This window comes from Mauremys mutica, chromosome 1 (assembly GCF_020497125.1).
Source record: "Mauremys mutica isolate MM-2020 ecotype Southern chromosome 1, ASM2049712v1, whole genome shotgun sequence".
Lineage (NCBI taxonomy): Eukaryota > Metazoa > Chordata > Testudines > Geoemydidae > Mauremys > Mauremys mutica.
In genome coordinates this window covers 158,327,374-158,355,365 of record NC_059072.1, presented here as the reverse complement: position 1 = coordinate 158,355,365, position 27,992 = coordinate 158,327,374, and the positions used below count along the sequence as shown (strand labels likewise).

General features: G+C 47.9%; 2 protein-coding genes across 3 annotated transcripts in view; one reads left to right on the top strand and one right to left on the bottom strand.

Moving 5' to 3' along the window:
• Positions 1–21: 21 nt before the first annotated feature.
• Positions 22–27,964, bottom strand: LOC123360433 (fatty acid amide hydrolase-like). The gene is made up of 20 exons (XM_045001212.1): positions 27,412–27,964; positions 27,169–27,225; positions 21,576–21,613; positions 18,509–18,649; positions 16,795–16,857; positions 15,054–15,174; positions 14,410–14,502; positions 12,523–12,683; positions 11,502–11,587; positions 10,988–11,071; positions 9,020–9,082; positions 8,780–8,857; positions 8,552–8,640; positions 7,608–7,644; positions 5,630–5,778; positions 5,377–5,439; positions 4,881–4,956; positions 4,247–4,331; positions 3,932–4,019; positions 22–906 (listed from the first exon to the last, which is right to left on the bottom strand). The coding sequence occupies exons 1-20, from the start codon at positions 27,562–27,564 to the stop codon at positions 796–798; spliced, it is 1,836 nt and encodes a 611-aa protein (XP_044857147.1). The 5' UTR covers positions 27,565–27,964; the 3' UTR covers positions 22–795.
• The window catches only part of CHD1L (chromodomain helicase DNA binding protein 1 like), a 54,046-nt gene continuing 46,573 nt past the window's right edge, over positions 20,520–27,992 (top strand). The window contains exon 1 of one of the 2 annotated variants that reach the window (XM_045001211.1): positions 20,520–20,658. The gene's annotated coding sequence lies outside the window, so the exon portion shown is untranslated. The remainder of the gene's footprint in view (positions 20,659–27,992) is intronic. The other variant, XM_045001208.1, reaches the window with a different exon arrangement.

Here is a 27,992-nt window from a genome sequence, read left to right as displayed (position 1 = left end):
AACAAAAAATGCCAAGTTATGCTGCCAGCAGAGGTGGGGAAGCAGGAGAAATCTAAAAGCAGCTTTAAAAGACTTCATTTTCCTATGTTCCTGCAGAGTTTTGTTTAGTTTCTCTAGTTATCACATACACTGCAAGAGAGATTGGTCCTATGACAACATTTTATATGCACCACCTACTTGGCTCCAGGAGCAGTCAGATCCTATTAAATTATCCTGAGTGGAAAAACTCTCCTGCTGCAGCAGGGATACTGCCTCCCCTGCCCAAACAAAACAGAAAAAGCATAACACCCAGAAAAGTGCAGTGTTTCATTCCCCTTTTCTAGAGTGTAATTAGGGCAAAAGGATTTACTTGAGGACCATGGGCTGCATTGTGCCAGGGATGTCCTCCCACCTCCCCTGGAAGGCTGGGGGAGCTGTGCACCCATAGCTGATTTTTACTAGTGCAGCCCATGTATAGGAGGTCATCCTGAGAGCATCCCTGTCTGGTCCTATCCATATAACACCTCGAACTGACCCTAACTACAAAAATAAATTGTGTTTCTGCACCCATCCATTAGCCCCACATCCATGCGTAGACTGGTATCCTCTTTGCTGCCCTCAGGTGCAGGGGCTGTTTGACCCTGGATGGGAATAAATATCATCCTAGAACAAACTCTACTATTCCACTATGTAAACAGCCGTGCTGCTGCCGCCACCCCTCATTGAGATCAATGTTAAAAGCAGTAACTCCTTTCCCAGTAACGCTCAGTCGGATCAGACCGGAACAATCACAGCATCTCCTTTCGGGGACTCCTGTCATGCGAGGACGTCGTAATAAATGGCTGGCTTCCTGGTCGTGTCACGGAACTCCTCCAGCTTCAGGCCAACCCGGAAAAGAACGGCCTCATCCCACCACGTTGCCATGACCTGCAAGTGGAAGACAGAGTCACCGTCACCCGCAGGGCTTTAGGGCACTGCTTGGTAAGAAAGCTCTGAGGGGCGGCTTCACCAGCAGGAACAGCACTGACACAATGAATGATCTTGTAACCCTCTCAGCAACGGGGTCAGCATCCTGCTGAAGCCACCCTCGAATCTAGCTAGCACCCAGCTGGATGGCACCTGGGAATCACAGGGCCCAACATTGAAAGGCTATCGCCACCAGGGACATGAGGGGAGAGAAATAGGGGCACTGAAATCCAGCAAGGTGGGAGAGCTTTCGGGGGGACAGGCTGGGACAGACAGGGACCGCTGCCCTCTCCTGGGGGATGACTGGCTTCCTGAGAAACTGGGTGGTCCCTGGAGAAAAGTAGGCTTGTGCCTGCCGGGCTGGCCCTCGGTGTTGCAGGTCTACTGGAGGTAAAAATTACAGGGCCCCATCCAGCTCCCTCCCAAAGACTGTCCCTTCCCTAGCCTCAGTTTCTGTGCACCATGTCATCTTCCTAGCTGCCCCCATGCTTCTGGCTTCCCTCGGGATGCAGGAATTCCCCCCCCCCCCACGTGTGAGAGGCTCTGAAGCCCCTGAGGACCTTTTACATAGATTGCTCAGGAGGTGGATTTGCTGAACAGGGGAGGGCAGGTCAGGAACTCAGCCTGTGCCAGATGGGACTGTGACTGGGGAACTAGGGATGATGCTCTGGCTGGTGAGTCAGGTGTGTGCTTCTGGTGCGAGGCCCCTGAAAGAGCGAGACCCTGTGGATAGGAAAATCGGGTCAGGTAGGAACGCCTTGCAGCTAGTCTTGCCTGGGTGCTGCCAACCCCATACCAGGAACCAGCCCTCTCTCTGGCCTGTCCTCCATGTGCCTGCCCATCCTCAGAACCAAAGCAGCACAAGGCAGCACCTTCACAATGCGCAGGGGGCCACTGGCATGGGGTTCAGGGAGCTTGGACAGGAACAGGTGTAGATGGGCGAGGAGCTAAGGAGCAGTGGGGGATGGAAGCAACTTAGAGGGAGGAAGCACTTATTACTGCAACATGAAGAACCACCACAGGGTAAAAGCCTGCTGTTAACGTGGGGCAGGGATTAGACTGCAGCCCTGGCTGAGAACCCCAGTGGGCGCTGCCACCTCACTAGGCTAACGGTGCTGAATACCAGCTAGCCTATGCCATCTACAGCCCGCGACACGTCCTCCCGCCACTGCCTTGGAATGGCTCCCCACTGAATACCAAACCCTAGCTTCCTCCTCCTCCCACAAGCACTGTGATGGGTTGTCTGTCTGTTTTCTTTTGGGGGAGGAGGGAGAGAAGGGGGGGCCTATAGTCACAGATATCCAGCCAGCCAAAGCAGCGGGCTGCCATTGACTGCGATGCTGTAGCCTCCAGCAGTTTCTTGTTTTGAGCAGCGTGAGTTGGAAAGATGATCTGTCTGCAGATCCCCATGCTAATGCCAAGTGACACTGGTCCAAGTGGTTTCAGGCGCCCTCCAGTGCAGGACAGTCAGCTCTTTGGGGCAGGGACCATCGTTCTGTTCAGTGTTTGTACAGCACCCCGCACAATGGGGTCCTAGTTCCTGACGGGGGCTCCGAGGTGCTACCCCAGTATAAATAATAGCGCAGCATAATTCCAGTTATCCAAATTCCCTTGATCCCAAAATCCCTACTTACCCGAGTGTGCAGAGTGTCTCCCAGCTAGCCCTACGTTAGTTAACAGCATTGCTGGTTCTCCCAACCCCTGGTTCCCTGCAAGGTTTTGGACGTCCCCCAGGCCATTCAGAGGAACAGGTGTGTGCTGTAAATAATATGCAGAGCTGCTTCCGGCTCTGCTGAGGCAAATCCCTAGTGTGTGGAATGGGGAGGCAAACCCTGTATAGCTTCATGCCGAGACTAAAGGTTTCTGTTCGCTCACAACCATCTCTGCTCCCTCCTGTCACTGTCTTTTCCCCCTCGCTCCACGGCAGGTCTCTTGGGAGCATGGCCACAAATGCATCTATCAAAGGTCCTTATGCAGCCCCCATCACTGTAGTACTTGAGCACCTCACATTCTGTCATGTATTTATCCTCCTGACACCCCTGGGAGCTAGGGTAGTGCTATTAACACCATCACCACAGATGGGGACCTGAGGTGTCGAGAGGCTAAGGGACCTTGCCATGGTCACACGGGAAGTCTGTGGCACAGCAGGGAATTAAACCCTGGTCTCCCAAGTCCTAGGCTAGAGCCCTAATCAGTGGGCCACCCTTCCCTGTCAAGTTTTAGAAGCCCCCCGCCCCGATATATCTCCCCGGACACCTGTGGCTCCTTTCAGTGGGGAAGGTGCTAGAACAATTGTCCCCTAACTGTAGGGTGAGAGGAACGTTTGGGGGCCACGTGGTGGGGCCCAGGCCAGCCTCCACGGTGGTAGCAAAGCAGGGCCACCCAGCCCCACTCCGCCCCCAGCCGCAGCTCGACTCCGCCCCGTTCCGCTCCCAGTCCAGCTCTGCCCTTATTCTCTCTCTGCCCCCAGGCCAGCTCCACCTCTAGCCACAGCTCCTTCCCCGTCCCCGCCTTCAGCCCAAGCGCCTCTGCTGGGCGGACTGTGCAGTAATGGAGGGGGAGCGTGGACAGATCCATTACTGGTAAGGGGGGAGGGGCACAACAGGAAAAGTTGGGCACCCCAGTGCGCTAGAGACAAGTAAAGGGAGCAACAAAGATGGGTACAAGAGAGCGAAGGGAAAGGAAGCAACAGGAATGGAAGAGGGACAGACCCCAGGAGAACAATCAAGGAGGACATGGGGGTAGTGAAGGGGATCCAGTGTTTTCCACTGGCCCCTGGGCTCACATTCTCCTGGTGACCCAGGGATACATAGTTCTGGATTAGGTCTGTTGACAAGGAAGAGCAGAAGCTTACACTTTTTAGCATCAAATTCCACCCCCTTCATAAGCTGGCTATGGGGACCCAGCACTAGACACCCTTCTACCCACAGAGCACTGTGGTCTGGGCAGTTCTCACACTAGCATTAGCAAGGGGGTAAGTGTTTACCTGAAAGCTGATGGGAAGCCCATTGGCCGTGTACCCGACTGGCACCACCAGACCCGGGATGCCTGTGAAGTTTCCAAGCTGCATGTATCTGCAAGAGAGTGGGGAAGAGTCACCTGCACTCTCACTGTTGGACAGTAGTGAAGTCATTTCTATGTGGAGAGGCAGAAACTGGAGCAGCTGGGATCTCTCTTGCTCGACAGCCAGTGCTCAGGTGGCAGAGGCTGGGACGGAACAGCTGTGAGCATCCCCAGCGTTCTCCATACAGCCTGACCATAAACACATTTTACTGCCCAGAGCAAACAGCACAGCTCTCACCTCATGCTCCTTACTGTCATTAGAACATCGTTGTTCCCCGTCAAGAGGTCAGAGTCCTGGATTCTTGGGGCGGTGCAAGCGGTGGCTGCATGAGAGAAACAGGCAATCAACAATCACCATCTCCTGCAGGGACAATTCAGCCCTTTATGCCTCCTTTAACACACATGTTTGCTCTAACTCATCCCTGGAGTCAAGCCAAGTTCTTTTTGGTTTGTGCATCATCATCAGGAACAACAACTTTCCAACTAGAAAAGGAGTTTCTAGATGATGCACAGCAGAGAAGAGATTCCCACTCCCTCCCTTGTAGCCCGGCAGAGCCAGCACAGCTCAGTTAACAAGAGTGTTACAATTCCTATTTTAGTCAGCACAAGGAGCAGTTCTGACCGTGAAACATACAGGGAACAGGCCTGGGGAACACAGAGAAGCAATTTTAAAGTCACATTTCCTTAGAGCTGGGGCAGAGCAAAGGAAGGACGTTTGACTCATGGCAGTTATAAAAGGTATAATTTTGCAAGTTCAAATGGATTAAGAATTAACCCTGGAAGCCAAGTGCATCATACATATGTGCACATTTACGCCAAGAATCTCACTCCAAGCCACAGTAAATCCCATGCTCAGCCCACAGAGCAGAGACCTGGGGTGAGGATACAGTTCACGTTGGCGAAGATCTCTCGCAAAAAGCTCATGCTCCGAGTCCTCTGCCGATTTGCCTGCAAAGAGAAGGAGATGGTATCAGTGCAGAGATGGGATGTACCAAGAAGGCACCAATTTACAGAACGTACAGAGTCCTCTAGCGGTGCCTATCCCCGTCACTGGGGGTCACAGCCTCCTTCCCTGATAAAGAGCCAGCACCATCACAGACTCACTGATCAGACTCAGTGTAAGAGCATGAGACCAAATGATTCCTTCCCATCTGGGCCCCTCCAAGCTTGCATCGGTTCTTAGGCAGAGGGAGCACTGCTGGGTAACGTCTCTCCATGGCTTTCTACCCGGGTGCAGAGACCTTCCAAGCGGGCTGTCTCCTCCCCACAACCTCGCCAGGCTGGGAGAAGCCTTCTTCTTTGCCTGCCTCCTCCCTCTCTTCCACAGCGCGCTCCTCACCTTAATATAATCCACAGCGCGCTCCTCACCTTAATATAATCCAGAGCTGTGAAGTGGGAAGCCAGAGTAAGGTTGAGCCGTGTCTCCAGATTCTGAAACACAAAGGAACTTTGAGTCAGGACTACGCACTCCAGCTGGTTTCCACTCCCACATGGGGCAAAGGCTGAGAAAGCCCCAGGTCCCATACACCATGAGCCTATCCACTCATGCGTAGCAGGGACTGACACAGATGGCTTGACACAAGTAAGGCTGATGCTAACAATCCATGCATCTGCCCCTTACCATTTGCTGGAAGTGGGTGTTGAAGTCAGGCTGCAGGAAATCCCTCATCTCGCTGAGAATGCAGATCACATGCGCCATCCGCACCTCCTCCATCTCCGGCAGGGGCACGTCCACCACAGAGGCACCTAAAGCCTGCAGGTGCTCTACAGCTGAGCACGAAGCAGAAGGAGCAAAAGGAACATGCTATTCCTTGTGTTCAGAAGGCTACAATGAGATGGCTGAGATTTAATCTCACACAAGGCAGGGATTTCCACAACCACACGACAACAGGCTCTTTGCTCGTAGGATCACACAGCGCATGGGCAACAACACACCTGGCCGCATCTAGTTATAGAAAAAACTGCAGGGCTTTTGTCCACTAGATCACAGCTACCCACATGACAGAGCGGACCCAGGGGTGAGGACTCATGGGTCTGCTCTCAACTCTTCCACTGGCTTACTATATCGTGGGTAAGTCGCTTGCAGCTCAGTTACCCAGTCTGTAAAAAGGGCATAATAATGCTTCCTTGACTTTGCAAAGTGCTTCCAGATCTGCTGGGATGAACAATGCTAGACTTGTGAGAGGTCGCTACCAATGTTACTAGTCTGAGGCTCTCATCCAAGTAACATTCAGAATACACAATGTGAAATGGAAGTCAAAGACAAAATCAACAAGTTGCTGCAAACTGAGGAGGCACTAAGTGGTTCCGTGTCTGTGTCAGTCACAGACATGGAATGAGGAGTCTAGACTCATGAACTCTGAATATTATTAAAATAACATCTGACCAGCTTTCCAACCTGTAGTAGCGTAGGTGGAGTTTGAGTCCCTCATGCATGCAAACCACATCACAGTGTGCATTTTAATTAACATACTGACAATCTGCCCCCAATGTCTGACAGCGAAAGACATCACGAGGCTACACACAAGGGAGCAGGCTTAAAACTGCTGTGGGAAACACAGCTCTGAATTTCCTGATTTCTGGGTAGCTAAAACTCAACCTTGATGTTGCATTCAATTAAGCAAACACTCTCTGGTATTTTTAAGGAGTCTGTCGTCTTGGCATCCAAGTGCTGAATGCCGGTTGTGAGGCAGAGGAGGGCCCTGAGGACTGCAAGGGGGAATCTGAATTAAAAATTCACAGGGAGACAGACACTGCAGTAATATTTATATATACAGTAGTCATAGGAGTTGGGAATAGACAGGATAAATGCACTCAGGACAACAACAAAAACTCCGGAGGAGATGGGGCAGCAGCTAAACTCTGATGCGTGGATGACACATTACACAGGCCACTGTGAGGACTCTCCTCCAAGTACTGACAAGGTCCATCCTTGCTTAGTTTACAAGATGCGACAAGACTACCCCCCTTCCCTCAGGATAGTATCCCTGCAGCACAGCTGATTTGGCTATAGTCAAGGGAGCCCCAAATAGTGGGTTGACGGGAGCAGGACTCATGCCCACATCTCCCACCCAACAGAGCACTAACACTAGGCTAGCAGACAAGGCAAACCCAGAAAGGCTTTCAGAAGACAAGTTTGTACAATTATATTGTAAATATGATGGCGCACAGGCTGGGTTATCCAACAGCAAAGGAACAACACGCCTAGAAAGCCAGGTTCAAAGATGGGGGAGTGGGCAAGGCTCCCATTTGAGCTAAACAAGCCCGAACCCACTTAGCTTTAAAACTCCAGCAAGATCAGGGTTATTCAGGGCACCATGGCCACTGCAGTCACGCAGCCAGCCAGCGGGAGCTAGGTTAGCCAAGGTTACAATTCCAGAACTCAAACATGAGCTACGCAGACGAAAGCACCACTCAGGTGAGAGCCAAGAGAACAAAGTACAGTTTGAGTTATGGTCAGCTGCCCCCGATAGACTCAACACACTTCTCCTCCAAACTAACAAGGCTGCAGCCTGCCACAGGCCTTTCCAGCCTTTACCGCAGCTTTTTATGGGGCCATGGGGGAGCAGGTATCCGAAACAGAGAAAGGCTTGCTGTACCTTTTTGGCAGACTGCCAAAATTTCTGCATCACAAGCCTGAAAGACAAGACAGAAAAATAAACTAACTAACTAAAGGCCTTTATCAATTGTCATCCCCTGTTCCCCCAGGCTGAACCCAACACCGGCCTCCCCACCATCCTGAGCACCAAATTACGGCTACACGCGCCTCTCCTCCTTGAAACACAGCCTTGGGCGTAAATCCTACACATCTCACACCATGGCTATTTTCAGGGCCCCAGCTCCAAGACCACAGAGCCCTGCGTTTGCTGCTCTGGAGGAGGGGGAGGAAAATAGAGCCATGGCACAGCTAACACAGCACATGAACCCTCCCTTGCAGCATCAAACCCAGTGGCCGACAGCCCCCATCTATTTGGCTTGGGTGGAAGGAATGCGACCCCAGTACAGTCTTCAGGAGACAGGCAGTGGGTACAGGGTAGAGCTGGCTGGCAAATGGAATTTCCATTCTGTGAGAAATCCCGATATTTCAAGACTTGTTTGTGTCCCAAATTGGGGTGAAAAGTTGAAATACGGAAGTTTTTCACAGAATGAAGAGCTCTCACAAATGTCAATTCAGAAGCGTCAATGCAAATCAAAATACTTCCTTTCCTAATGTGATATTTCCATTTCTGCCATGGTATTTTAAGCTAAACTGTTTAAAATAAACAAAATGTTGCAGTGCAAAATGCTGCTTCAGCAAAGTACAAAGTTTCATTCTAATCAATGTTTTCTTCTGGAAAATTTCAACAGAACCATGTTTTCCCTCAAAAAAGATTTTCGTTGTGAAGTTTCCGACCAGGTTGTAGTGCTAAGGGCAGTGAGGAGAAAGACGTCTGTAATCAATGCTCAGCTTGCAGGGTAGAGGAGGGGACGGCTGCATTGAAGGAATTCCAGCAGCGGACACAGTGCACCATAAAGAAGAGAAGAGAGAAGAGACAACAGGCACCTTAAAAAAAGTCCAGTTCACGCCCAGTTTTAAGCCCTTGAGGTCAGGAGTGAGGATTTCAGACAGGGATGGTTTTGGCTGCTGTAGTCCTGCAAGGGACAAACAAAAAGATCCCATCAGACAGGGACCTACCCACGGCGAGCTATCAAACAGGTCATTAGCATGGGGTAACCAAGGGGAGGCAGGCGGGGGGGGGGGGGAGATAATGGAGAGAGAGGGCTCACTCACCATATGGGTACAGTGGATCTGGCTCAGCTAGGATGCTGTACGCAATGGCTGCATCTGTCACTGACGTACAAATGGGGCCTGTCCAGAATAAATGAAATGGTTACAAACATGGCAAGGAGCGAGCAGGACACACCCACTCCCAGTGACGCGCACTCTCACGCAGGGGCTTACAACTGCTGTGTGTCTTCACACGTGTGCAAGCACAGGGAAGTCACCGCAGCGCCGCGAGAGCCCTCTTACCAAGGCTGCAGGTCGAGTAGGAGAGTGGAAGGCAGCCGTGACAACTGATGAGCCCAAATGTACCTTCAAGCAAGAGACACAGACAGAGATCAGATGGAGGAACAAACTGTATTAAGTGGAGACAGACCAGTGCTCGGCAGACCCAGTCTTCCTAAAGATCCTTTTGGCTCAGGCCCATCTCTAGTATTAACCCACAAGGGGATGAGGCTAAATACCCTCAACCCTCATCCTCTTGTGTGCTTGGAGTGAGACGGCATCAGTCCCACACAGCTAGTGGCTCTAGACTGGGTTTCTTCATCAAGCCAATCAGGTTCAGAACTCTTCAGAGGAGATTCTAAAGAGCGCAAGGAGTGGGAGGGAGGGGGAAATAAGAGCATCTTTGGCTTAGGATTTGGTTCAGCTAGACGCTAGCACTGATTACAGCACAGACATGCAAGAGACGGAAGAAACCTACAGCATGAAGTTCTATCCTGCCACTCCCAGAGGGCCCATGGCAAGGCTTCCTTCCTAAGTCAGGCCTCCAGTCCAATGTAAAGTTAGGGAAGAATTTACTTTAGGGGAGGCACCAGTAGCAAATGTACTCAGGGGGAAGTAGGACTAACATTTTGGAAACCAAGCTCTAGATCCTTGGGGAGCCTTTACAGAGCAGAAGTGACTAACCCCCCTGCCTTTACACTAGGAACCAAGAGCCTTCTGCAAACACGCACACGCTTAACTTTGAACACACGCGCAGTCCTACTGAGGTCAACAGGACTACTTATGCATGTGCTTAATCTGAAGTATGTACATAGGGGTCAGCAGGATTGAGGCCAACAACACTGCCTTCCTACTAGCAAGTATCAGAGGGGTAGCCGTGTTAGTCTGGATCTGTAAAAGCAGCAGAGAGTTCTGTGGCACCTTATATATAGACTAACAGACGTATTGGAGTATGAGCTTTCGTGGGTGAATCCGACGAAGTGGGTATTCACCCACGAAAGCTCATGCTCCAATACATCTGTTAGTCTATAAGGTGCCACAGGACTCTTTGCTGTTCCTACCAGCAGTATTCCCTCCCCACTTCTGAGGTGGTCTGCCATAACCTACTACACATGCCCCCCCCAGAAAGGAGTGCAAGTTCACTGGGGTTTACTAATCCAGTGGTAACTGGCACCCTAAACTGAGGTACAGGACTGGGGTGATTGCCTTATTCAAAACTACAGAATTCCTAGGTTGGGGAAGATTTATTTACAGGCTGTAAATCAATCCTGGGGATTTGCAGAAGATCTCCAACAGAGGTACATGGATTTACAGCTGGGGGATTCTCTGCCCCCTTAGTCCTCTCCTCCCTGGTGGAATACGGGAAAGAAAGGGGAAATTCAACACTTGCTGGAGGGAAACAACTTTCATGGGGTGCATTCCAAACCCTTAGCAGCAAGGTCATGTCAGAGATGCCTCTGGACCCTGAACCCAGAGCTAGTGGGGCTCATGCTGTGGCTTCCTTCCATTTTAACCCCTCCCCCTCCAAAAAAACAACAAGTCCCCACATTGCAGCTAAGAATGACATCTACTTATCCCTGCTCCTTCAGCCAGGGCAAGTCGCTGTGCCGGGGATAGAAGACAAGAGGGGCTGGAGTACAGAATGACCCAAGTGTCATCTGGAGTCAGGGACGTACCAACTAACCAGGAAATGTCTCCATGTTTGGCCGCAAATGATTATTTTCATTTTAATTAAAATCCATAAGATGCATGGACACACAAGCTCCAACTTCCTTAACAACCACCATCTAAAGTCACAAGTCAAATACAACAGATCTCAGAAGTCGAATCCTTGTCACAGTTAGTTACAGCCACACGCTGAACTGGCACTATCATCCCAACCCCGCAGAGGGCTGGGGAACAGTTTCATGCTCAGGAGGGTATTGGCCTTTGTGTGGGGTCCCACCCTCCCCCAGGAAATGCAGGATCCCCAGCCAGGTAAAGGGGCAATACCTTTCAGCCCCACGACACCACAGAAAGAAGCAGGAATCCTCACAGAGCCGCCTCCGTCAGTGCCAAGAGCCAATGGGCAAAGACCTACAGAGAAATGTGTATTTGCATGGGACCATAAAGACTGTACACAGCCCTTCCCACACCACTTTCCCAGCATCTTTACCAGGAAAGAGCAGGCATACGGTACATCTGAAGCGCCCATCTCTACAAAGGGCAATACCCACGGACTTCCAAATCCCCTTAGAGGCCCAACCACAACCAGCTTTTACACCAAACAAAGCACTGCGTGAAAAGCCTATTTACTCCAGCTGGCTTATTCCTGATCCCAGGCTCCTCCCCTTGGATTCTGCCATCTTCTGTTCTCTGCCCCGCTTCCAAAACACCCCTGGTGCATCTATCGCAGGCCTCTCTCCACCCACTCACAAAACTTCTGCCACACCCCAGAATCTTCCCCAAAGGCTCCAGCAACTTCTGAAGTGGCCTTTTCCCCCTGGCTGGGTTCAGTTCATCTCACCTGCCGCCACAGCAGCAGCCGATCCACTGGAGCTGCCCCCAGTGAAATGCTGGGGGTTGTATGGGTTCCTAGCGGTGCCATGGAATCTGAAGGAGATAAAATGAGCGTGTTTCAAAAAGGTCGGACACACCTTAGGGTAGGGAAGGAACCAAAATCATGTCTCAGAAATAACCTTTCACCCCCGCAAGCAGGGGCGGGCAAACTTTTTGGCCTGAGGGCCGCATCAGGTTTTGGAAATTGTATGAAGGGCCGGTTGGGGTGTGTGTGTGTGTGAGTCCCCCCATCTGCCCCCCGCTTCTCACCCCGACGTCCCATCCCCAGGACCCCTGCCCCATCCACCCCCACCCCGTCCCCTGACCTCCCCCAGAACCCCCGCCTCGACTGCCCCCGCCGCCCTGTCCAACCACCCCCCTCCTTCCTGACTGCCCCCCCGACCCCTGCCCCCAATCAACCCCCCTGTTCCCCACCCACTATCCACACACCATTCCCTGACCACCACCCCGAACTCCCTTGCCTTCTACCCAACCCCCCCGCTCCCTGCCCCCTTACCATGCTGCCTGGAGCACCAGTGGCTGCCAGTGCTAGAGCCACACACCGTGCAGTACAGACACCGGGTCAGGCCAGGCTCTGCAGCTGCACTGCCCCAGGAGCTCGGAGCCCTGTCGCCCAGAGCATTGCGCCCATGGTGGAGAGAACTGAGACTGCGGGGGAGGGGGAACAGGAGGGGGCTAGCCTCCTGTGCCAGGAGCTCAAGGACCAGGCAGGTAGGTCCCACAGGCCGTAGTTCACCCACCTCTGCCCCCCCAGGCACACTGCGCTACTCTCTAGGCATCCTGTGCCTCCATCTAGACCCCTACCCCTCAGACACTCAAACCTTCACATGGCTAAGATGCTCTCCTTGCCACTGTGTGGGTGAGATGTGAGAATGTTCAACAGCTGAGTTTCATGACTGAGGGTTTTTTAAATGTACCTGAATGACAAAAAAGGGGGGGGGGAAGCGGGGTGTGTGAGACTTGATTACTTGTTGGGGTTACAGCCAGTGGTTCCAGTCCCTAGTTCATGCATGTTTGAGACCCCGATAATGATTGCTCCAGCCTCCCGCAGCTTCCTGGTCACTGTAGCATCTTCAGTCTCTGGCTCTGTCCCAAGGTATGCCGTTCCCGCTCGGAAGTGATAAGGCACCTCAGAAAGAAACAGAAGAGTGCATTAGGTATACTGAACACACAAGATCCAGCAACTTCTTCTCCACAACAGCAGAACAGGATTCTCGGAGGAATCAGTGCCCATCTGGCCTAGATACTTAAGGCACTGTGGTGAAATCAGAGCTGGGCAAATACAATGGCTGCTTTTAGCCTCACCGCTCAGGCGGGGTACTGCCCTTCTTGTGCTGGGTTCTCTCTGGAGGCTACTTGGAATCAGAAAACCTAAAATCAAACAGTTAATATTCCCCTAACTGCTCTGTTCAGGCGCTAGTTAGATATCAGGCTGGGGATAGTACTAACACGATGTAGATAGTCAGGTAACAGTGACCCAACTTTGAATAAGGCTTGGAGATCTCTGGATGGAGAGTTCTATAAAAGTATCAATGATAATTCCAACCTGCTGGCCAGACGGCAAACGATCGCTCTTTCGTGCGTCTCCACTCTCCACATTCATATATTAGAAGGGGCTGCAGGTTTCAAATTTGGATGCCTAAAGTTAGGCACCCAAATAGGTATTTAAGCACCCAAATACATGGCCTCATTTTTGGATGATGGGAATGGGACCAAACAGAACAGAACACAACACCTGCAGCTCCCACCGATACGACTATAATTCCATTGCATGTATAGAAGCACCATCTAATTGCTGACATAGCTGTCAGGAGTAACTAATGGTAACTATTGCTAGGACACAGGGAAAAAAACTGGTGTGGGATTTACAAAAGCATTCACTGTCCTCCTAACAAATTCAGGTCTTCAGTTCACAAGAAATTTCACTATTTTTATTTTGCAAATTTGCTTTTGTTATTTTTCAGAATAAAAGCAAATTTTACTCAAGTTTCTTGCAATCCAAAGACCTCTGAAAATTTCATTTCAGCATCAGGGAAACAGGGTGTTCCCCAAAAGAAATGTGAAATTGACATTCCTGTCAGTTTCACAATTGCTACAGAATGCCAGTTTTACTCAGCTGCTGCCTGGGCTGCCGCTGGGAAGCCAGGAGCCTGCAAGTTTCCAGAGCCTTGGCTTCCACTGGGGCTGGCAGACTCCCCGTCAGGGCTATGGACCTTGGAACACTGGCAGGTTTCCAATGGAAACACACCTGTGTTCTGGCAAAACGTTTTGCTTCAATGAACTAGCATTTTCCAAACGAACTCAAATCCGAGCTCCACTCTTCCTTACATCAACTGTAAGACTCCAATTACAAGAGTCTGGCCAACACTGAGAACTTTTGGAAATCCCATCCTCCAACTCTAGGATGAAGTTTACTGACTTTCTGCTTTGTCAGAATAAGTAGTATCTCTTTTCCTCTTCCATCTCCCTCCTGGGTTTCATGGGTTAAATGCTGTTAGAAGTTACGATTTGAATACCAGATATGAAATATGCTTTTTATATGCTCATATTCCAGGGTTGGTCTTACTGTTTCAGTCTAGCTACTGTAACTGCAGATTCTACTCTTATTCCTATAAATGCCTACACCTTTTTTCAAATATCTTACCAAGATGTTTGCCTTAACAACCTGCAGCAGTGAGTTACACAGGTTAATCACTTTTTTTTTTTGGGAGAGTAACATATTTCTTTTTATGCATTTTAAACTGAGCTGCTTTTAAGTGCCTTTGAGTGTCCTTCAGCTGGACGATACACAAGTGTTTATAACGTCACACAGTGTGAGCTGGCCATGCAACACTCCAACCATGAAGGGAACTCACAACTTTAATCTCTTCTTTTATGCAAACAGGGATTCCATCCAGAAGAGAAAGGGGGCATTTATTCCTGTAACGAGTAGTGGAGGCTTCAGCCATCTGGAATGAGAGAAAGATTTTATCTTAGCTGGACAATGGGCTATGTCTGAGAAGACGGACATGATCAATATTGCAAACTAAATACAACCCTGAGAGATCTCCCCATGATGGGTCCGAACACTTTTACCACGGGCGAGAGGAGAGAAGCTACTGATCGATTAAGTCTAGGTCCGGAGGTCCTGGAGCAAAAGGAGCCACAGGGTGGGAAGAATAGTATGGACACCCCAGAGAAACACATCCTGGTTTAAGCAACATTCAGTAGGAACTGCAACTCCCGTAATATTAGTCTCCCTCAGGAGTAAGTGCAATCAAGTCATTTATGGCTCTCAGAAGGGAGGGAAATGAGGAAAACAGGACAGAAAGGTGAACTATGCACACTTCATTCCAGCAAGCCTATCCCAGGATCTGAGAACATCTATGCAGCAGATCAGCCCAAGAGCCTCTTAGTCGCTCATATCCTCTTCTGCAGGGAAAGTGTGCCCATTCAGGTGACCACTGGCTGCTATCACTCTAGGGAGGAGGAAGCCCACTCCCACCAAAGGCAGACATACCTTCTGTATCTGTGCCCGGTCCCACTGCACAATTGCTCGGAGAGGGGGGCTGGATTTCTCACAGTTCTCCAGCGAGGAGATAATATTCTGAGCAACTTGTAAGGGTGTCAACTCCCCAGTCCTATAAAAGAGGAGAGTTCAGAGATTGGGATCCTGTTACAATTCCCACCAGAGGTGTGGACTTTCTGTGTTCCTGGGTGGTGCTAAGCCTCCACTCTGCCCCAGGCTCCACCGCCACTCCACACCGTTCCCCAATTCCCCACCCCGCCCTACTTCTTGCTACCCCATTCCACCCCCGCCAAACAGCTGATTGAAGCAGGCAGGAGGCACTGGGAGGCGGGAGGTGCTGGGGGAAAAGGAGGGGAGCTGATCCACAGGGCTGCTGAGCACCCACTGTTTTTTTGGGTTTTTTTGCAGCAATCACAGAGTCAGCGCTTATAACTCCTGGGATGGTTCTCTGCTTCCCAGGCACAGTTCTGAAGGAAACCATCCTCTGGCAGGAAGGTGTCATGCCATCACCCTTTGATTGATTGATTCCTGTCTAGTTCTCAGCTCAATCAGGAGCTGATCAGTGACACTCCCTAGACAGCTAGTGCTACTGAGCAACATGAAATTCTTCCTTCCCCATGAGAGCTTGTCTCCACAGCACTCCCGGCCCCAGAGAGCGAGATAGGAGCTGGAAACCCAGTCTGAAGCCTGGGAACACCAAGATCAGCCAGAGTGTTCTAGATGACAGAGCTCCGGGCAGAACTATTCCACTTTCTTGGCAAAGGGTCCAAGGCTGTGAAACTCGCTTTGGCCAGAGAGCGGGCTGAACTCAGAGCACAATGCGGAAGTCAACTTTTTGTGCAGGTCTCCCACTGATGATATGGGCTGCAAACAGCATCACAACATGGCCTTCATCATCAACCCCCAAAAATGAACATTCAGAAAGTCAACGTTCCCTAGGCTGCAGTAACACTTCCAGTAATTCTGGCTCCTAGATACCACATTGATGTGTACACTTGAGATACACAGAGAGGTTGCATGAGGTTAGGGCATGGCATGAGCACAAACACCCCCCCCACCCCCCAACTAGCCTTGGGGTGGGCCCCACCTTTCTGTTTGTTCTGACAGTATAATTTGTCTTAGTATCAGAGATGGGCCTGAGGTATACAGCTCCTAGAAGTTTGGCCTCAACAAAATCCTCTCCCAATCTCCAGTCACTGCTTCCTAGAATTGTTTTGACCTTTTTGTTCCAGTGACCTCCGGTCTGTTCACACTCACTGGGTGGAACGGTGTCAAACTGGGACGGCAAGCAGCAGGGAGACTCAGTGGAGGTCCTTCAGGATCCTCAAAGGCTCTGCATTGTGGTGACCTTCCATCCACTCGCTCAACAACAAGTGACACAAGGAATCTTCCCCTGCTTTCCTACTTCACTGAGAAGACTATGGATAAGCTCAAGAGCTAGAGAATTGGACGTAAGTCCCCCACCTAGCAGCACTTTGAGAGAGAGACTGCAATTACTGGAAAAGTGTAAAAACCAATTAGGAAGGGGATTTATTCAGCAGATTAGAATGAAGAACTAGAAGTAACTGGATGAAGTTAAGAGGAGGTACATGTAGTAAGCCAAATTTTGGGGGAGAAATTCCTAACACATATCCGTTAGATATAGGGAGCCACATCAAGCCACGGAGGGGAAAAGGGAAGACAAGATGCCCTAATATTATAGTCTTTCCACCAATCATTTAATCTCACCTACCGGTAGCAGTTCAGATAGTCCTGGATCCCTTTGAAACTGAACCCAGTGTTGGCACGATGAGACCTGCAAAGAGAGAAATAAAAAAAGTGACAGTCAACCGCCAAAGAACCTTCCTCGAGACTCACAATGCCAACAAGGTGTGATGAGGTGCTGACTAGGAAAGCTTCACCTAGTACTTCAGATTCCAGTGTAACAGCCAAAAAACCTTCTTTGCCAAAAATCCAACTGAAATTCAACTAACTGCTTTGGGCCCCTTTGGAAATCCCAGCTGAGGTCTTTAGCCGTTAAGAAATCCCTCGCTATGGAATGGTATAATATTCAAAAGTGCCTAAAGAGTCAGAGTCATGGAATTAAGGGTTTCAAATCATGTAGGTACATTTGAATATTTTGCCTCAAGTCTTTTGAAATACAAAACCTAAATACACTGATAGACACACATTAGAACTACCAGCAACTGAAGTCCAGAGTTTGTAAGAAGGTTTAAGGAATAACTTGCCACAGAGAAGCTATTATTACTTGCATAGCACGAACAGTATGCTAGGCACATTAGAGACTATACAAAAACCATGTTCTTTCCCCAAAAAGCTTGCACTCAAAACACATCAAAGAATAATTCAACATGCCAATAAGCCTAACAAGGATCTAATCCAGGGGTCCCCAACATGGCGCCTCCTGGGGCATCTAAGTGCACCCACGTACTGGCCAGCGGACGAGCATCTGCCGAAATGCCACCGACAAGCTACGTCACCCAAAGGCGTCACCGCCGAAATGCCACCGATTTTCGGCGGTGACGCCTCTGGATGACACTGCTTGTTGGAGGCATTTCAGCAGCGACGCCTATTGATATTGCCGCTTGTCGGTGGAATTTCAGCGGATGCTCGTCCGCCGCCATGGTCCTCCGTGGCTCGTCATTTGGCGCCCACCAGACGAAAAAGGTTGGGGACCACTGATCTAATCTATAGCGTTCTGTACTTTCTGGTGTAGAATATTGAGACAGACATGTACAAATCAGTTAAAACAGGTTAATTGGTAAGACAGACAAATCTGCATTTGACCTGTGTATGTTCTAAGCAAACAAAAAACTTTTCTAAGTATGTGGGTGATGAAGGCCTTGCCTTTAAACATGTTAGCTAGTAAGTTTGAACTACGTGCTGTTAAAAAAAAAAGGTAACAGAACCTAATGTTGACCAGTTTCAATACCTTTTAAAAACATGTTTCACTGGTCATAGTCAACACAGCTAACATAATCGGTGGGGGAAAGGAAGCAGCCCAGGGTAGAGCCTAGGATTGACTATGAGCAGCTAACATGTTTTTAAAGTTGCTATAACTGGTCTAAAAACATTTAAGTACCTAGCACAAACAGTACATAATTCAAATGCATCTTAATTCAGAACAGATATTCCCCGCAGTCTAGACAAGGGTTAATGAAGTAAGGGGAGCTTTCGGTATCAGAAGGTGCAGAGATAGCATGGGGAGATACTGAGTAAGGACACAAACTGCAAAGGAAGAGGAAGGAAAGGATGCTGCACATTAGAATTTAGAATGCAGCCAGGGGGGAAAGAATTCCCTATGACTTGGGCCACTGTTTAAGACACAAAGTCACTTTGTTTTGGGAAACCTGATTTTGTCCAGACTACTGACAATGACATAATGAACCAGTACTGCATTAATACACACACATACAACCCCCCTACTCCTTGCACATCATGCTGACCTGGTCTCCATCAACTGCTTGAGAATCTCCAATGTGTTTTTAGTCTCAGGCTTTTCCTTTCTTCCCTCAGCAGCAACCTCTGGAATAAACGTGGGGTCTTCATGGATATCAAGATAGTGCATGAGAGTGAAGTTATTCATCCTGCAAGAGAGACTGAGAGTCACTGCTGGAGCTTGTAAGCCCGACCCTCATGTTTTAATTCACAAACATTTTATTAAAAGGAAAATACCTCTGGAGAGTTCTTTTGAACAGTGTGCACTGTTCTGCAGAACTACTAGAAAACCATTCTCTCTCTGTCACCATGTTCCTCTGCAGAGGTGGAGCAGAAGGATTACTAGGTTATTCATGAATTTGTACATTCCAAGGCCAGAAGAGACCACTGATCTGACCTCCTGTATAGCACAGGCCATAAAACTTCCCCAAAATAATTCCTAGAGCAGATTTTATATGTCTTTTACATATCCTCTACAAAGGACAGCACACCACCATGGATCAATGACTACACAATTCTCTTATTATTGAGAAGGAGCGCCCCAGGGAGAAACTAATGTCATTTAGAAATGAACATCCCCAGTGATCAGAGCCTGCTTCTGCACTCGTAGTGGAACACAGTGTGATGACAAAGCAGGTCTTCAATATCTATGCCTTTCTGCAGCTGGAGACATCAATGAAAGTTGTCAAAGGAGCATCAGCTTTAATTAGCATTGCAAAGTTCTGCTCACCTGAGAAGAATAAAATTTTTCCTCCTATGTTGAATAAAATATTTTTCCTTCCAGTGATCACTGTACTAAGACTGAGGCAGATTTTGTGCCTGTGCAGGTAAATATTCATGACAATTTGGCAAAGGCAGGTTAAAGCCAAAGATCAAGTCATGAATGACCACTCAGCCAAATGGGTTGATTATTAGAACTGGAGACTTGCAGGCAGGCAGAGGAGATTTGGTACTAGAAAGCCCTGCACTCCCAGAGAGAAAATAAGCAGCACAAATACAAAACGAGGGCGTGTATTCATATTCAAGCAATTGAACTAATTCTATAAAAGAAAGTTTATTTTCGTCGTCTCCATAACACCGTCCTAATGTGACTTTCATGCAATCAAGTACCGTAGATGCCACGGGGAAGGTGTGAGGACTGGGAATCAGGAGGCAAATTAAGGATATGTCCACAAAGGTCCTGATTTTAAGGAGTGATCCACTGTACAAGAGCGTGACAGTTTCTGTCCTTCTTAATTTGCGTTTCTTTTGGAGGTATTCAGTAGCTATAGAACGCACTGTAGATCCTACCTAAAACCAGGCATTTTTCAAGTGTTCTTAGCACTACAGGGAAGAACTTTAAAATGTATTGGGAACTGCAAGATATTGCCCACCAAGTTATAAGCAATACTTGTGGGCTGCACTGCGAGCTTGAATTATTAGTGCCTCTTCAGATCAAAGTGCACACAATTAAGGGCATGTTCATGAAGGCAACTGGGAGGTCTGGAATAAACTAAACCAAAACCTTCAATCTGAACACTTCAAAGAGAATTATCAATTTGGCTCTGACTCTCATGTGACCCGTGACGCATTGTACCTCAAAGTAGCACCCTGTAACCCCCATATTCATCATCTGTGTATGGTTATGAGAGTTCATACAAAGCATGTATATGAAAGGTCATGATCTGCTGAAACGCATTCTGTCAAAATATGTATATCATCATTGTATACAGAGTTATAAGGTTTTGCTATATGGTTATTATTGAAATATGTTATGAGTTTGGGAGTCACCCACTGTGTGTTCTCCAGTGGCACCAAAGGAGGTGACCCACACCCAGGCAGGTGTTAAATGACCATCACCACCCATTGACCAGCAGGAGATATACAAGTTAATAAGAGACAGCTGGCAAGCACCACACAATGGTGATTGCTCAACTCTGTGACTCAGCAATGTCCACTAAGACATGTTTGGGCTAGTATTTTCCCAGGGACATGAATTGACAGTATAAAATAAAGGGCAGTGGCCTCATGAGACTATCCTTCTCCTTCCCCACCTACTTTGAAGCCAACAAGAATGTTTGTAAGAACAGACTTCAAACTGGAGAGACTGGTCCCAGGCCGAGAAGAGAATTCAGCCTGTGTATTAGGAACTATAACCTGCCAGCAACATCCAGTGGGGGTGAGAAAAGCTGTTTGATTCAAATCTTACTGAGACTGATAAAGTTTAGTATTTAGAATGTGTTTACTTTTATCTCTTACATAGGCATAAAAAGTCAGAGGTAGTTATTTATAATCACTTAATATCTGTAGTCAAACTTATTTTAATATTTAATCTTAACCAGTGATCTTATCTAGAACACTTGGGGAATCTGCTCAGATTACAAAGATTGGTGCATGTCCATTTCCTTTGATGAAGTGTCAAACTAATTAATGAGCTTGCATTGTTCAAGAGAAGGTCTTGAGCAGTGTAAGAAGGTACATTTCTGGGGATGCAAAGCTAGGGGGATTTGCTGGTGTCTCCCTCTGTATAGTTCATGAGTGACTTAGAGAGCATTCATGCAATTTAGTTAGGTATGCTGTCGACTGAGTGATCACAGCATCTGGAGGGGTTTGCTGCTTGTCACTGGCAAAGCATCATGAGAGAGCCCAGGCTGGAGAGTTAAGGGGGCACAGCAGTCCCCCAGTTTCAGGTTGTACCCCGGAAATCTGTCACAGACCCTTATTGCTCTCCTGGCCATACTACAGGTGAACGAAAACATCGGATCGGTATGTCCCTGAACTTTGAGAAAGATGAGATTGCTCTTTAGTAAGAGCATAGGAGATGACAGAGAGGCTGCCCCAAGGAAGTTTCCAAGCACAAGGTTGGCTGTGAAAAGAAAGGGTTAAATCTTCCCTGATAGAAAATCTGAATGTCATCAAATTAGAAAAATTAAAGAAAAAGCCAGCAAACACCAGGGCCTCTGCTCAATAGTTCTGCCCACTCTCCAGGGCCTAGGAAAATCCCAAATTACATAGACTCCCCATTTAAAGAGGTCATTGCAGATACCCCAGATTTGTTAACAATGCAAAACCTCAGAGTGCAGATATGGAACATACCTCAATAAAAGCGGCATTACACAAAACTGCCCAAAAGCCTAGAAGAGAAGATGAAAAACAGGTAGAATTAGTTGACAGCTAATTCTACCTTAGCCCCTCTCTCCCGCAACTGGGAGCACTAGCTGTGGGGAGCTCTATGCTATATAGGGAAATTATAATACAAACCAAAGATATGAGAATTCCATTCATGCAGTCCTTAAAGGGAAACTGTCAAACCATTTCAGACCATAGATTTGGTCCATGTTTACAGAATCCTGAACATTCCTGATATACATTCCTTCCATTCACTAGCCAAAATACATCAATACCCATCCCTCAGAGAGACAATCCCAAAAGCCACGTGCTTACAGACTGGAACCAAAAAGTTAAGTCAGCCACAAGAAATCTGTAAGTTCCATCCACAATCCTTGTAGCTTTCTGCAAAACACAAACTCTGAATAAAAGAGTTATAAAGTTTCTAGCTTATTTAATCCATTGCAAGGAGCTTTCGCAATGCCCTTAAATACTCTGTTGCCTTGATACACCAGTGAACCTGCTCCCCTTCCTCAACCTAGTCATCTCAGTAAAGCATTAGAAATGTCAATGTTCCACACTAGGAACAAAGGCATTTGAATTCTATCCTTATGCCTTTGCTAATGTGGCAATATTAACGATTCCAGAGATCAGTCATGTTCTGCCCTGATTTAATAGTACAAGATTGTGCTTAAAAATTAATTATTGACAGAATTCAGGGTAGGGGAAAATATGCTGAAATTTTCTGCAGGCGTCTCTTATTCCTGCATTTAGGTAAAAAGGTAGAAAAGATCAATAGACTAAATTCTTCATTTGTATTTAGAACAGCTCCTTACTTCTGAGATCTCAACATGTTTTACAAATGCAAACAAAGATTAAACCCCTAAGACACCCCTGTGAAGTTTGGAAATATTTTCATTCCCATTTTACATATGGGGAAACTGAAGCACAGAGAGGCAACGTGACTAGCCCAAGGGCATACAGCAAGTCAGTGGCAGAACTGGAAAGAGAATCCTGGCTCCCCATCCTGTGCTTTAGCCATAAAGACAGCTCCATTAAGAAAAATTCCCTGTAGCCAGTTCCCCCTCCCTGCAGTTGGCAAGCTCAGGAACAAGCCACAGAATTAAATGGGAGGGAAGGGAGATGTAATTTATGTAGCTCTGGCAATAGCTCTTTGTACATAGCTTTAAGAAGAAAGCTGCTGCACCAATATGCTGTAAAGGTCAAACATTTTACAAAAACCTATTCTGGAGCTGAGGGAACAGCAAATATGTGTTCTGTCTGGTCACATACCAAGATCACCTTAAACTAGGGGTTAGTCACTTATCCCTATCAGCACTCTGCTGTGCATGAATCACATGGTTGTGCCAGGACCAGATAAGAGATCAGGAGCAGTCAGGGCGGTAGGAATAAATCAATGGACCAAGAAGAAATTAAAAATTCTCAGGAAACTGGTGAGGTGAGATTTCACTGTTTGGATGGTGGATTCTCTGTCATCTGCTGACAGAGAAGTCACAAGCAGCTGGAATGTCATGATTTTTTCCAGGTGGAAAGGGTTTTTATACTTGGCCTCAGCTGCAGGATTTCCCCAATGAATTCAGGACGTATTGTAAACAAATATTTACCAGTTCTGGGGCCTTAGAGAATGCCTGTCTCCACACTGAGCTTTTTTCTTTTTCTTTTTTAAAAAGCGCCCCACCATTGTAGTAGTACAGATCAGCCACTGGTGTTTTAAATAACCATGTCCTCTAAACCTGCTCAGAGCAGGGAAATGACCATTCTAAAGGGGTGAAGTTTGTTTTATTCCAAAATGTTTTCACTGACAAACCTTAGGTAATTAGACTGGTGAATTTCCTGGTGCAAATTGGTACGGTTCACTGCTTTGTTTACCAAACTGCATCTGCGCTGGTAAAGCTTGATGAGAGAGTACTTCTCAGAAGTCAACTTGTTAAACTGGCCATTCCTCTTACAGGAACCAAGTCTGTGCGATCTCTCAAAGAATCACAGTGCATGAGTTGCAGAAATGGACAAATTCTGATCACTTTACTCGTGTGAATAGCCCCCCTGGCTTCAACATGATTACTTGTGTGAGTGAAGCTAGCTGGATTTGGTCCACTCAACAGAGATCCATGTTTTCTTCTTCCAAGCAGCAAAATTATGAATAGTGAGGGGAAAATATTGGATTTTTAAATTGTAAAACACACCTCAGTGTCCTCCCACTGACTAACTTTGGGACTAAAATGTAGAAGTTGTTTTAAAAAGAAGGGACATGCAAGAGTTTACACAAATTTAAGAAATGGCTTTTCCATAAGGAGATTTTTATTCTTATTCCAATGAAAAAAACAAACAAAATTTCCCTGGCTGTGACGGAAACCCATTTCACAGATGGCTGGTGCTATATAATCAATCAACAATAGGACATGAGAATCAGAAATTGCAACTGTCAAATGCAGAAAGTAAAGTATGAAATGCTTTGGGGGCATTGACGTGTGTGTGTGTGTGTGTGTGTGTGTGTGTGTGTGTGTGTGTGTGTGTGTGTGTGTGTGTGTGTGTCCGCATGCACATGCGTGTACAGCACCTAAAATGATAGGGACTGATCCCAGACTAGGGCTTCTAGATGTACTGCAATGCAAATCATAAATGATATCTACAACACTCTTACAGTTTTAATGGTTTATCCATGTTGTTGGTAACTTAGAAAAAGGATTTAGGTAAGTTTGATGTATTCAAGTCAGCAAGGTCTGATGAAATTCATCCTAGGGTACTTAAGGGACTAGCTGAAGCCATCTGAAACTGTTAATTATCTTTGAGAACTCCAAGAGGACAGGTGAGGTCCCTGAAAACTGGAGAAGGTTAAATACAGTACTTATCTTTGAGAAAGAGGAACACAAAGGATGCAGGGAATTAAGAGACTGATAAGCCTAACTTCAATAGCTGGGAAGATATTGGAATAAATTATTAAAAACAGTTTGTAACCATTTAGAGGATAACAGGGTTATAAAGAATAACTAGCATCAATTTGTCAAAACAAATCATGCCAAAGAAACTTCTTTGAAAGGGTTACTGGCCAAGTGGCTATGGGGCCCCAATAGATGTGATAGATCTTCATTTTAGTAAGGCTTTTGATACAGTCCCACATCACATTCTTATAAGCAAACTGAGGAAACATTGTCTAGACTAAGGCCTGGTCTACACTAAGAAGGGGGTCGAACTAGGGTACGCAACTTCAGCTACGTGAATAGCGTAGCTGAATTCGAAGTACCCTAGTTCGATCTACTCACCCGTCCAGACGCAGCAGGGTCGCACTCCGCGGCTCCCCCGTCGACTCCGCCACCGCCGTTTGCAGTGGTGGAGTACCGGAGTTGACCGCAGCGCTTCCGGAGTTCGAACTATCGTGTCTATATCAGACGCGATAGTTCGAAATCCGAGAAGTCGAACTCACCGCGTCGACCCGGAAGGTAAGTGTAAACCTACCCTAAGTGGGTGCACAATTGGTTGAAAAATTTTAGTCAAAAGAGTAGTTATCAATTGTTTGGGGTCAGTCCTCAGTCCCAGTGCCATTTAATATTTTCATTAATGATTTGGATAATGGAGTGGAGAGTATGCTTATAAAGTCTGCAGATGACACCAAGGTGGGTGGGGTTGCTAGCACTTTGGAGGACAGGATTAGAAACAACCTTGACAAATTGGAGAATTGGTCTGAAATCAACAAGATAAAATTCAACAAAGATAAGTACAAAGCACTAAAGAAGGAAAAAAAATCTAATGTACAATAAAAAAGGGTAGATGGTAACAGTGCTGAAAAAAACCTGTGGGTTAGAATGGATGACAAACTGAGTATGAGTCAACAATGTGATGAAGTTGCAAAAAGGACTAATATCATTCTGGGGTGCATTAAAAGGAATGTTGTATATTAGACCCAGGAGGTAATTGTCCTGTTCTGTTTGGCAGTGGTGAGACCTCAGCTGGAGTAACGTATCCAGTTCTGGGCACCACACTTTAGGAAAGATGAGGATTAACTGGAGACATATAGAGGAGAGCAACAAAAGTTATAAAAGGTTTAAAAAACCTGACCTAGGAGGAAAGGTTTAAAAAAAACTAGGCATGTTAAGTCTTGAGAAAAGAAAACTGAGGGGAATCCAGTAACAATCTTCAAATACGTTAAGGGCTGTCATAAAGAGGACGGGATCAATTACTGTGTCCACTGAAAATAGGACAAGTAGTAATGGGCTTAATCTTCAGTAATGGAAATGTAGGTCAGGTATTAGGAAAAGCTTTCTAACTGTATGGATACTGTAGTTAAGGACTGGAACAGGCTTCCAAGGAAGGTTGTGGAATCCACATCATTGGAGGTTTTTAAGAACAGGTTGGACAAACACCTGTCAGGGATGGTCTAGGCCAGGGTTCGTCAACCTTTCAGAAGTGCTGTGCCGAGTCTTCATTTATTCGCTCTAATGTAAGGTTTCGCGTGCCAGATACATTTAAACATTTTTAGAAGGTTTCTTTCTCTGAGTCTATAATATATAACTAAACTACTGTTGTATGTAAAGTAAATAAGGTTTTTAAAATGTTTAAGAAGATTCTTTTAAAAATTAAATTAAAATGCAGAGCTTCCCTGACTGGTGGCCAGGACCTGGGCAGTGTGAGTGCCACTGAAAATCAGCTCGCATGCCGCCTTCGGCATGCGTGCCATAGGTTGTGTACCCCTGGTCTAGGTTTAATTAGTCCTACCTCAGTGCAGCGGGCTGGACTAGAGGTCCTCTTGAGGTCACTGTCAGGTGTACATTTCTATGATTTTATTATTTAATTCCAATGAGTTTCATGCCGATGTCATCCCTTATCCCCTCGAGCCATGGCATTAGAGAAGTGGTGTTATGTGGTCTGAGCACAGCACTAGAAGTTAAGAATTTCTTGATTTCTAATCCTGAGTCTATCACAAACTAAGACCTAAACATTTAGGCTGTGTCTACAAGAGGCAAAAAAAAATGTATTTTTAGTGTGTCTAAACTAAGGTCTGGTCTACACTACAGACCTACACTGGTATAACTACATTGTTCAGGACTGTGAAAAATCCACACTCACGAGCAATAAATTTATCCTGGCCTAACCCCACCTATATAGATAATACTATGTCAACCAGAGAGCTTTTTGTGCCAACATAGCTACCACTGGGGAAGATAGATTAACTACATTGAGGGGAGAGCTTTCTCCCATCCTGCCTAGGAGCATACTCCAGACCTACAGCCATCCACTGCAGTGTTTTACGGGTTGACCTGCCCGACACTGTAGTTCTACAGCTGCCTTGTCCTCACTAGGATTTTGACAGAGGTTAGCTTAATAAAGATTGAAAAAAAAATTGTCTGCACCCTCGTGAAGACAAAGCTTTAACGTCTCCTTATTTGGATTCGTCCCCTCCCTTTATCAAACGGGGTTAATTCAGATCTGCCTCCCTGGAGAAGGGGAGACTGTCAGCAATAACAGCTGGCAAATGATGTAGGTGCCAAATCCCACTAGTACGGGGCGGGCTCCCCGCAGCACCCCTCGGGCTGGGGCTCCCGGCCGGCGCAGGGCAGGTACTCACCGTGTTAGCCACATGCACAAAGAGGCGCAGCGGGAAGCCGGACAGCCGGGGACCCCACTGGGGAGAGACAGAGAGAGAGAAAAGTGCTGCGGGCGGGGCTGGGTGGATGGAGCCTCCCCGCCCCATCGCCCCCGGGGGAGACACCCCACCCCCACCGCCGAGAGGGGAGGCAACGCCCCCTTTACTCGCCCCCACTCCCATGCCGGGGAGCAGCCCCCGAGCCCGGCCCGGCCCGGCGCTCACTGCGTCCCGCGGGGGCTGGTGGCCGCTGTCCCCGGCCCGGCCCGGCTCCCGGCGGCGGAAGGCGGCGCGGGGGATCCCGGGGCGGCGCCGCACGAAGCCCAGATAGAAGAGCAGGAGCGCGACGGCCAGCGAGAGCAGCAGCGGCGGCGCCATGACGATCCGGAGCAGCCTCCAGCAGAAGCGGGCAGCGCAGGGCAGCGCCCGGGGGCGGGACGCGGCAGGGACCGGCGCCGGCGGCGACGCAAGGCCTGTGCACGGGGGAGAGGAGGAGACGCGCTTTGCAGCGCGGGGAGGGGATGAAGGGCCAAGCGGAGGGAGTTGCGGGGGGTGGTCTGAACGAGGAGCGAATGCAATGGGGGCGTGGCACTGGACGGGGGGATTGGAGGAGGAGGGGGAAGAGAAGGGGTCTGTACAGCTGGAAGGGGTGCGGCAATGCAAAGGACGGGTTGCACACGGGAGGGCTAAGGAAATGCAGCAGGGTGGGGGTTGCACAGAGGGGATATAATAGGGAAGTGCCCGCAGCAGGGTTGCACAGAGGCGGTTGAAGGGGGAGTGACCACAGGAGGGTTGGGTGTATATTG

Coding starts and splice junctions, on each gene's coding strand:
- LOC123360433 (XM_045001212.1), bottom strand. CDS start 27,564: ATGGCGCCGCCGCTGCTGCTCTCGCTGGCCGTCGCGCTCCTGCTCTTC. Junction 18,650..21,575: donor GTAATGCCGCTTTTATTGAG/GTATGTTCCATA, acceptor TCTCTCTTGCAG/GATGAATAACTTCACTCTCA. Junction 5,440..5,629: donor ACACCCACTTCCAGCAAATG/GTAAGGGGCAGA, acceptor TTTGTGTTTCAG/AATCTGGAGACACGGCTCAA.